At 41.1% G+C, this 11,772-nt stretch overlaps 1 protein-coding gene across 1 annotated transcript in view; it reads left to right on the plus strand.

Annotated features, from left to right (window-relative positions):
* Nucleotides 1-5,218, plus strand: part of LOC145441647 (atlastin-1-like) — a 49,457-nt gene extending 44,239 nt beyond the window's left edge. The window contains exon 3 of the mRNA XM_080319557.1: nucleotides 5,021-5,218. Within this exon, the coding sequence (XP_080175683.1) occupies nucleotides 5,021-5,218 (198 nt within the window). The remainder of the gene's footprint in view (nucleotides 1-5,020) is intronic.
* Nucleotides 5,219-11,772: the final 6,554 nt, after the last annotated feature.

Below are 11,772 nucleotides of genomic sequence, written 5' to 3' on the forward strand. Positions count from 1 at the left end.
ATATGGTAATTGAATTAAAAATAGTCCACTCGAGGATGGTATTGATTCAAAAAATATGTGCCAATATATACCCTATTACATACCCTATAATTCACATCAAAAATTATTGCGGGTTCGTTAGTCTTGAAGGTGATATAGAAAATTGTATATGTCGATCCCAATTTACTTTGCACCCCCTAAAACGTAAATCATTTGCCACAGACCCCATAACTCATGCATGTCGAAGTTTTTTGCATGTGAGGAAAGATTTTGCCAGCATGCCATTGTAGACGAAGTCGCGCACTGTAATCAAATCATGGGATTATCACTTGGAATTTCCAAAGTATTTTCGGTCCCAATTTCTCATCGGTACCACATCTCCCCTATTGAAATACTTATTGATCTGATTTGTGATCTGCTCCAATATTCGAAGGTAAATCTAACGCTGATTCAATTTGACTTTGGTAATGTTATGATCAATATCATAGTTATCAGGATTAGGCTGTAGGCCCACTGTTCCAATGCTCTAATATCAGATCAACTTTGTTAAATTCTAAAATATTCCACCTATTGTTGTGGCACGTCAAATGTCCGCCAGTTGCAATATTATAACGCGGCAGCTTTTAGGATGTTACGAAGCATTTGCACTCTCGCATGGTGTCTAACTGTCTATAACTAATTATTTTGACGAACTAGGCCTAGTAGCCTACAGCAATTCTTTTCGCGCCAGGCGTGAATTCATAATAGTAATCACATTTACGCGATGTGCGTGGAATGTCAAGTCTGCTAGGTGCCGTCAAATACGGCCTGCTTCGAAATACGTTGAATACCCATATTATTGGTGCTGCGGCCCGCGACGCCATCAGAAACTTGGAAATTGACCCGCGAGCACATTTGAGATTGAGACCTCTGCCTTAGATCATTTATTTCATGTTCAAGCATGTCAATGGCTGTAAAGTTGTTGAAATAATTGCTCCGAGGTGTTGAATATGGCCTTTGAGCTAGATTCCATATCTTTTGAATATCGGCCGAATATATAGGGGTTATCGGTGGAGGTAGGCTACTGGATATCGGTCTTATCGGTATCCGCTCAAAAATCCAATATCGTTCGGGCTCTAATTATAACTGGTGTGAGATAAGGAAAAATGAGAGCTAGATCAAAATCTTTGGATCTAGTCTTCTTGACAAACATCAGTTACACAGAAGTAGTCGAAATAATTCGGAACGAGCAAACACTGGAAAAATATGCGAGCGAAATAGTAAGTGTGTTCCAAATAGGCTTACGAACCTTCAACATCACATACAAAGATGAGGAAACGAGGCAGAAAATATATAAGGAAACAGTTGGTATGATTAAGGGAAAATATTCCTACCCAAAAAGAACGATTGGTTTTACATCGACATCAGAGCTGTACCAACTGAAGTTGAGGATGGGGAAATGGAACGAACAACTATTGCGAAATTTTAACTGTGGCAATATTGTACGAATAGAAACGGTCAAACACCACGAAACAGGTTACTATAACGCAGGGGTCACCAAAACGCGGCCCGCGGCCTGATTTGGAAAAAATTCGAAGAACACTTAGTGAAGCATTTTGAAATGCTGAAATTGATATTTTTGTTGTTGTTCAAAGTAAGCCATTCTACTGTGCCCAATATCACTATTCCACACTAGCTGATATACGACTTATATATGTAAATACCACCTATCCATTCGTGCATTATAGAAAATTTTGGTACCTAGGGCGACCAGGCTACACAAACTTTGCTGACAATCGAAATCACGCTACGGGGTTCTTGAGGGCGCAGCCCTCAGAAGTTTGGTTTATCACGCTGTGGGTGCGCAAGGCAATCGTTTTTAGGGGGTTGACGAAGTGCTGCTACGGCCCTCCCTCTTACTCATTGTATTTATTACATTCCTTACAATATGAGGTTGGGGGGCGCTGGAGCATGATAATTTTTGAAAGGGGGCGCTGGAGGAAAAAAGGTTAAGAACCACTGTGTTAGACAATGCCGTCTCACATCCGCGTGCGGCGTTCTTTAATGATGAGATCACGCATTAGCTCATCAACGTAGCTCTGATTACAACCTTCACGTGAGCATGCGAAGTTGGAATCTTCAGAGATTTCGCGTATAGTAGCGATCCAATGGACATTCGACTGACCCGGTTGCATTTTGCAATTGTAAAATTCGTCCCTGGCTGTATACATGAATTGAGTCCTTGAAGTGTGTATGCAACTAAGTCAATTCGTCGAAGGTTTGCGCACTGACATCAGCAGATACAAACAAATCAGACAGGAACGAGTACGTTTCAGGTCCAACCCATGAGAGTATACATGTTCTCCTATATTGCTGTACTATATAAATTTATTACAGGCGACACGATCCAGATCGCAGGTAAACGAAATACCCGTAACAAGTAAGTCAACAGAACACGAGGGCAGTGATGGCGGCTCGTGACAATATCGGGTGGTGGGGCAAGGGCTGCAAGCGACTTTTTATCAAGATGACGTCACAATGGCGTTTTCCAAAGTAAACAATTAACTTGGTGGTACGGTAACACGAACGACAACAGTAATTTTAACGTATGTGCCGCGGGAGGTCTGCTGGTGAGCTGTGACTTGAAGTGTGGTAACTGCGTAAATGGCGTGCGGAACAAAGATTCGACACGGTTCATGTTCGCACTACACCTGACTAATTATCTGCAGAAATGGAAATGACTATAAATCGAGAGATTGCGTAAGCCTGACTGGAAAGTTCAACGAGTTCGGACACATACGCAATTGTTATCTCATAGATTGGACATGTCATATTGAATACAAAACATCATTCTGAAGAACTACGGATAGCAGCCTCGGAAATTCGGTCCCGGTACAGCATAGGAGATTTTCGCCTTGAGGCTGGAGACTGTCACACGGACATACGGCTTACGGTCTATAGTGTCTATATGTCTGCTGCAAAATCGCCTTTGGAAAATATATTACCGAATAAATACGTGATTGAAAGCCGGAAACTTGGTACACTGTTACATGAAATCATCGAGAAGTAGCCTCATGACCGTTTTCGGTATGGTACACTGTCAAAATTAATACGACAGATCAACACCGAATTTTGCGTAAAATTTACTGAAGAATAGGCTGATCAAGCGATCAGCTGTTAGCCGCCATCGAAAACGAAACAGCTATCGCGCTTGACAGGGGTTGTAATTGTAAGCAAATGGCCTGAAGGCCACAATTTCACGGTGAAATTGACATTGAAGAATATAAAATAAGACTAAATATTTGAATGCAAACCGAGGATGTTAGTAAACTGTTTCATGATATCATCATCTCATCAACTATCTCAGTATGGAACACAGTTAGCGTTAACACAGATACACCGGCTTTTGCGTGAAATCCGCAATGCGTTAGGTAGGCTAAGTGTCAGATCAGCGCACATCTCTACCATACTCGACCTTGATAACGAAATTGCTACCCGAATCATTGAGTACTAACCTTGAGACTTGGCACAGCGTTCGATACTAAAATCAAGACATACCTTGCAAAAGCTCATGACGGATCTAGCTAAGGAGCATCGTCAAAATCAATGGAGACCAATATCAGCTTTGCGTAAAATATGTTTGCGATAAATGACGAGTCAGCTCTCACTCGACTCGACGAAATTACAACTAACATAGTTCAGTGACAAACTTGAAACTTGGTACAGCGTTCGATACTAACATTAAGACTTACCGTACCAAATGTCATGACCGATCTCGGTATGGAACATCGTCAAAATCAATGGACACCAATACCGACTCTTGAGTAAAATCTGTTTGCGATACATGACGGATCATCACACACTCAACTTCGGAAACGGAATTACTACCCTAAAATTTGAGTAGAAACCCTAAAACTTGAGACAGTGGTAAATACCACCATCACGACATGACATACCAAGTTTCAACAATTATCATGGAGTGAAACACCATCAAAATCGACCTATACCAGCAAAGATCGACTCAACGCATACGACGGTAACCGAGTTCAGATATAGATACGATTGTTACATCACACCTTAAGGGCAACTTGGCTATGTTGCCCCGGTTGCTCGGTAATTTTATGAATAGGAGAGAGTAAATCACCGTTTCTTTATTGTGCGCGGCTTTGAGAGAATAGACAGTGAAAGCTTGTTATGAGCGCTACCGGGGCATGTCCCGGCTAGGCATTCGCAAAGCGAAAGCACGGAAGAGAATTCGATTTTCGCAGAGACTTCGCTATATATGGGCATTTACAAGCGAAAGGACAAGAAGAATACGATTTTCGCTGTGATTTCGGTATATATAGATTGCTGTGCGTCTATAAATGGTAAAGAATTGTTATTGAACATAATTTTAGGTGGGGCAATGCCGTAGTTGCCCTATAGGACGAGCCGCCACTGCACGAGGGTATAAGTACGAAGCACGACACACGAGGAAATAATGATTGGCGCTAATTACTAATCCTAGAAAAATAAGAGACATACGATACCAACGTAAAATGCTCGAACAGAACAGAATGAGAGATGGATATGTTAGGTCGTGCTCCAATAAACTCGGTTTTTTTTTCAATTTTTGTAGTTTAGAATAAAAATGATGCAAGGATATAGCTCATATATGACAGGTAGCCTTATGCAATGAATATAGGCTTGATAATGTATCATTACACTGAAAGACAAGGGTCTGATTTTGATATCATTAAATTAGACGAGCCTGCAAGCGATCAAAAGGTTTAAATTAGGTTCAATATCCAACTAAGTTTGACACCCGCACATGATCTTTACTATGGTATATAATTGTCATCATTTTATTTGTTGTTGAATAAAGGATAGATCTTCAAAATTATCGAATCTTTCATATTTTATACCATCCTCATGAATGGTACTGGATATTCCAGACTCGACTCCAAGCCTGATACTCGATTCGGAATTGAATCTCTCGGACATTCCACCCCCGCCTAATTGGCAATACCCAGCGTTCTGTGCGATAAAAGATGACGATCGCGAATGAGTTTCACTTTTACAGATAGCGGTTTTACTGCTGGATACTCAAGGAAGTTTCGAGAATGGCCGGGCAATGAAAGAGAATATACGGATTTTCGCATTGAGTACGCTCTTCAGCTCGTTGCAATTCGTCAACCTCCATAAGCAAATACTGACGAGCGACATGGAATACCTCCAGGCAAGTTATTTTACGCAACTTATGATTTTTCTGCCCAATTAAACCTTTCGTGTCGTTTGGAGTAGATGTATCAACTTAGGATCTTCTAGAGCAGGGCTCTTCAACCGGGTGTGTCGTACACCCAGTGGTGTACCATACTTAATAAAGGGTATACCACTCGGTTAGGGTGTGCTGGGGTCCAGATCCGCAATACTACATTACATCTACATTACGACCTATCATAATAAATACGCAGGTTTATGCTTCAGAACAGGTTGACCGTATAATGTGCAATATCATGCAATGTTCGTATCAATTGTTCCCCGATGGTAAGTTATACATCCCTCTGTGATATGATAAACAAGTAGCTTTTCTCATTTAACAGTTGGTAATGGACTCATTGGCTTCTATTCGAGTAGATCACGGTAGAGTTGTGTTGAGCTTGCGATATCTGTCTATAACGATTCTCGATGAATTCGTCGAGAGGGCTCGGAAATTTTGAATGCACTTCCTGCAAGATGCGTATAAATAGCGCAGTGAACATAATTGCAGACAGGTCCGTAACAGCACTTCGTCAGACCCACCCCCAACAAAAAAAAACGTTGGTCTTGCCCCCCCCCCCATAGCATGGGAAACCTAACTTATGGTGGGCTTCGCCCCGCAGTCCCCATCCTCCCAGGCTATAAGCTGTTTACCGCTACTTGATATCTTCTACATTGGGTGTCCGTTTAGTGAGTCAGCTTTTCTCTCCTGAACGCGCAAAGCACGAGAAATTTTCATAATTCATGACTGAATCGGTCAAATTGATCGGGAAATGCATGTATATTGCTATCAGTTTTTATCCTCTCTCTGCTCACGTAATCTGATTTACCGGTACAGCTGAGTGAGGTGTGTTTGAAAAGGTAGGCCCCCAAATACTTGAGTCTTAGGCTCCTATAGGATGATAAACCGACCCCCCATCACGTTGTTCGCTTTTGCCACACAATTATGCTTGTACTGTTTAGTGATCAAGCGCGAAACGCCAAAGTTATCGCTCAGTCATGATAAAATCAGCCAATACGATCGGCAATTGCATATATATTGCTATCAGTTCACGATTTCTTTGTTACTCGACTCGACTCGACTTGACTCGAGTAATTTTTGATATGACTCAAACCAAGTCATATGACTCGAGACTAGGACGGTGAAGACGGACTTTTTATTGCAACTTCAAAGAATAGTATTGTTATCACATGATTGGTATTTCGTGTATCAGTTCTGATTCTCGGGGAAGCGAGTGGCACAGTTGGTTGAGCGCCAGCGTCACGACACCAATGGTAGTGGTTTGAATGCCGGTTCGGACAAATTACTATGTGTCGGAGGTTATATGGGCTCCTTATCGCCGACCTCACTGCAATTGCAGTGACTTGAAATACCCAGAAACGACAGTGGGTCGAGCTATAAGTCGACGACAAAAGAACCGATGAAATCCTTGAAGATGCAGAGACTGCTGATGTAGTGCAAAAGGCAATTGAACATGAAGAAATGCATCGAACTGTGTGATAAATGTGATGTCGTGGAGCACAAAGCGTTAATCCGGCTACAAGCACCACTGTTGTGTGTTGTAATAATAATAATAATAATAAAGTTCTGATTCTTGAAAAATAGGGCCGGCGAAAAACTGTTTTAAGACTGTGGGAAATTACTATAATATGAATGCGAGCCAATTCTTTATCACTCGAGCAGAGTTGAAACACTATGACTTGGATTCGAACCTGTACTAGCTGAGATAGACACTGACTTGACTCGGTGGTGATTTGAAAATGTCTCGACTTGACTCGAGTCAAAACTATAAAAGTGAGATTGACTTATGACTCGGAATACTAGTCAGCCTGCACCATTTACGGCACCACAACCTGACATATCGATCTCGCCTTCCGTCACTTGCAACCTGATTTTGTCGATTGTTATTTTATCCTATCATCTTTTACTTTTCATCCAGCGTACAGGCCTCCTCTTTACATCGCCTATAGGCCAAGGTGGATGTGTGATCTGAAAGGCTACTCCAAGTCGTTTCGTACATTTCATTTTATCGCAGTATTGTGATGTTTTGAAATGATGAAATTTTATGAATGAACTTGAACTTGAACTCGAGCCTTGTGATTAGGTTCAACCTTGCGAAGTAGCAACACACAACAAACTGAATAATAAAACCGGACTATGAATCATCATCAATTTTTTTAGAGCTTCTTTGGGGTACAGAACTTCAATTTACCATTGAATAATATATTCATATTAAAAAGAAACCTAATATTTTCGGCTGACACTCGTTGGGTGGTAATCGTCAGCAACTAGTAGAGAATTGGTAAGAGCATTGTATATCAACAATCTTACCACAAAATATAACGTCACATGAACATGAAATTTCGAATGAGAGTGCGTTACGTGTACTATTTTAGGTGGTACTTGAACTCTTTTTGTTAACAGAGTTTTGGTTGGTGTATTGTGATAAAAATCGACTCCAAGGCACACAAATGGAAGTGTGAACGGCCACTCCCGACGACGCGAAATCAGTAGTCTCGGTAATTTTTCGCACAAATCGGTTTATCCAACAGATGTTGGCCGATGGCAGAATTAATGGCATCTGATCGTCAGCATCAAGCTTATGCAGATAAATTAAGGGTGAGCTTTTCACCGAGCGTGATGCACGTGCTGTGATGAATCTGGGGATATGTTGGTTTATGCATTCCTGCAAACGCTTTGACCGAAATTTTCGAAGATATAGGCTACCCTCCTTCATCTTTACCGGTTAATCTGATCGCGTGGAATGAGAATGCATAAGTATTTCACAGTAACATGTAAAACTACCCCGATAATATCGACACAATTCATTGATAAGGTTGAAAAGGTTAACTGAAACCCAATATATTTGCTTATCATTTATACCCGCGATTTTGTATAGAGTAAACCTGCGGGGACGTGCTGCTTGTAGAACTAGCAGCTTTAATGTGCAAGGTATCTCAAGAATTCAGTGATGTCACAGAATAGCACACAGGTCTCTTCGCCGTACGGCGTACGGCGTTCCTGGTAGCCAATTTAACATGCGTATTTGTCGTCCAGACGGTTCCTGACGATTATATATGTAATTTATGTCATGTCTTGGATCACAAACAAGCTCAAGGCACCACTGCTGTGTATTATAATATTATTTATAGTAATAATGGTAGCGACTCAAAATGTTGATTTGAAAATGCTCCGCGACACATCTCGAGAGTTTGGTAAGCTGATTACTAAAATAAATTGTCACTATACCTTCGCCTAAACCAGTGGTTCCCAACGTGGGCGATTTGGCGATCTAGGGGGGCGAAAATGACGAAGGGGGCGACAGGGGGGCGAAAATGAACAAAGGGGGCGACGGGGGGCGAAAATAGCGAAGGGGGCGATAGGGGGGCGATGACGCCTAAAAATGGCTGACCTTTTTTTTTTTTTTTAGTCATCCACCTAGCACTGCGAAGCGAAAAAACGTTATTTTCAGCTCTGAGCGGAGAAAGATGACCTTTTTTTATTTTTTTTTAGTCAACCCGCCGGTGATTACAGTCAGTATGCCCAATTATCGGTGCACAAAATTTGGGGGGCGATGATCGGTGTTGACCTTGAAAAGGGGGCGATTGGTCGAAAAAGGTTGGGAACCACTGGCCTAAACGTAGGCTGTACTCGTGACCTATATGCAAGAAGATGGCGACTATGTGTGCAGAAATAGCAATTATGCAATTATGAACTTATCACCTCTATCTATCAAGATTGTAGCAATAAATATAGGTCTTTTGAAATGATTTATATATATATATATATATTCAGTCACTAATCATGCAGTACTACGTGCTGCATCCATCCATCAACACAAATACAGAAGCAATCTATAAGTTATTCGGCCGCGCCGGCCGTGAGTCAATGTATGTTGCATATACAATGTATTCTGCTAACTAGCGTTGAGTTTGAAACAGAAATCAACTTATAATTTAATTAAGATTGATTTTTTCTATTTTGTAAAATGAACTGCAATTTTCAGAATTAGTCCGTCGATAGCATCCGGTTAATTGACATTTTGTCTTTTCATAATTTCCAACTGTTTCATGGGGATAAGTAAATGTAGCTGAAACGAAAGACTTCCGGTACATTTCTCTGGATGGATTTTATATTTATAGAGTCAAAACTGAACAATTATACTTGATGTTACGACGACTTTTATTATTACGTCTCTCATCAGAGACTGGCATAGTGCCTCATGTGTCATGTTAACAAATTCAATCCCTTCTAGTTATATTTGAACAGATGGGGAGAACGAAACAGCGACCGTATATTGCATGGATTATTTATGCTTATCTACACATATCTAAATTTTTGTCGGATCAGAAAATAATGTTTTGTTACTTTATTTTGACCAACAATTATTGAACTATTACCAAAATTTTATTTGCAGCAATATTTCACATAAATTCGAAAGCTAATTTGAATAATCCACACCAAACATTACGTATTGACCCAAATCTCCTCCATGAATGCCGAGTGGAAATTTAAAAGTTAGTACAGGTCGACTTGGGAAATTTCTACGCAGAGTAATATTTTTAATGTGTGAATATTGTCTGCTCCTACTCAAATGCTAGACCCTAAAACTCACACCCGTGCAACTCTAGTGTCCAGGGTTTTGCATGCTTATAAGCTCGCATAATTCTCCCAGTGTGTACTAGCAGCAATGTAAGAAACTGTTCATCGAATCACATTCTTGATATCATCCAATGCCCGTCATTCATGACCATTGACAATCATATGCCTTGGTATGTTGTGGCGCGGCAATGGTCGGCACCGAAAGAACTATATTTCTGTAAATTGTGCTTTTTATTAGGGAGAGCGGTACCCCTATTAAACCCAAGACATCCGACGATATTAAATGTACTGGATTGGTTCGATTTTTTTGAAATAACGTCAGTTTTGTTTGAAATATAGTAGGTCTAATGCTTGAAATGAGGATAGTCATGTTAAAAATATGGTCAGTCTTATGTTTAAAATATGGTCAGTCTTATGTTTAAAATAAGGTCAGTCACCATAATCACTGTGAGGTTAGTTGCAGTACCAACATATCCAAGGCACGATTTCCTAATGTTAACCCAATCCGAGCACATCCCACACTTGATTTCCGACCACATCCCAGTCTTGATGTCCGAACACGCCCCAGGCACTATTTCTGAGTGACAAAACATGCCGAACACAGCTCAGACATTATGTCCGAACACGCCCAAGACACGATGTCTGAGTGTCAACACAGTCCAACTCCAAACGCAGCCCAGACACCATGTCTGAATAGCAACACAGGCCAAACACACCTGAGACACCATGTCCGAGTGGCAGTACAGGTCGAAAACACTCCATACATGATGTCCGAACACGCCGCAGACACGATGTCCGAGTGTCAACACACTCCGAACACACCCCAGATACCATGTCTGAATGACAACATAGGCCGAACATACCTCAGACACCATGTCCGAATGACAGCAGACACCATGTCCTAATGCATGGCAGCACAGGCCGAATACACCCAAGACATGACGTCCGTACACGCCCCAGACACGACGTCCGAATGTCAATACAGTCCAAACACACTTCATACATCATGTTGGCAAGGCAGCACAGGACGAACACACCCCAGCCATAATGCCCGAACACACCCCAGACACGATGTCCTAGTGTCAACACATAACGCACCGGTTGGGAAGAACTTTTCTAAACGATAGTCTTGTTGGCGTCCGTCATTGGTTTCTACTGCTGGAACATACTCATCGATAGAATATATATAAAATGAGATTGAAGACCCGATAACAAGTAATTAATGGTGTCGTCTTGCATTTCAAACAAATTGCCGTGTTTCAAAACAGAATCGTTTAAAACAGGTATTGAAACATGCCGCAAACCAATGGTTCCCAACCTTTTCGACTAATCGCCCTCTTATCAAGCTCGACACAAATTTACACCCGCATATTACCGGATCCGAAAAAGAGGACATATAAACGGGGAATTTATCGATCTAATACCGACCACTGATGAATTGATTAAAAAAAAACAGATTTGTTTTCCAAGACTGTGCTCCGAAAACCGGTTTCCGCGACTACTCTCCCTTGAGTTGACCCATTTATTTAAAGTCAACTTTCTCATCATATACAGAATAAGCCGTCTTCACGGGCATATTTAGCTGTGGTAATAAAAATGGATCTCAATGGACGTTTTGTCATTTTAGCCCCCTATCGCCCAGCCACGGCCGCCCCCTTTGGTTTTTTCACCCGTTTATTTCTCAAAATTGCCACTATCCTAAACCAAAGCCAGCGCGAAAGAAACATTGAGTGTGAATATGTCATAATTGCTTAATATTATTTAAAAAGAAAAACGATGTAGAATGAAGTCTAACGATATATTTCGTGACATATGGAGTTGGTCATCAAATTGGAATAAATAGTCGTATCCGATAATTTGGCTCTAGATATGTCTCACAATAAATTTTAAATATTCTAGTGCTTCGTAGAGTTCGGAAAAGCCTCCGGGCGGCAGGTTGAAACTGATATTGACACTGGGAATAATATGCCTTG

The sequence above is a fragment of the Botryllus schlosseri genome, chromosome 6, assembly GCF_051294905.1.
Source record: "Botryllus schlosseri isolate E-star chromosome 6, Bs_hap1, whole genome shotgun sequence".
In the NCBI taxonomy this organism is placed as follows: Eukaryota; Metazoa; Chordata; class Ascidiacea; order Stolidobranchia; family Styelidae; genus Botryllus; species Botryllus schlosseri.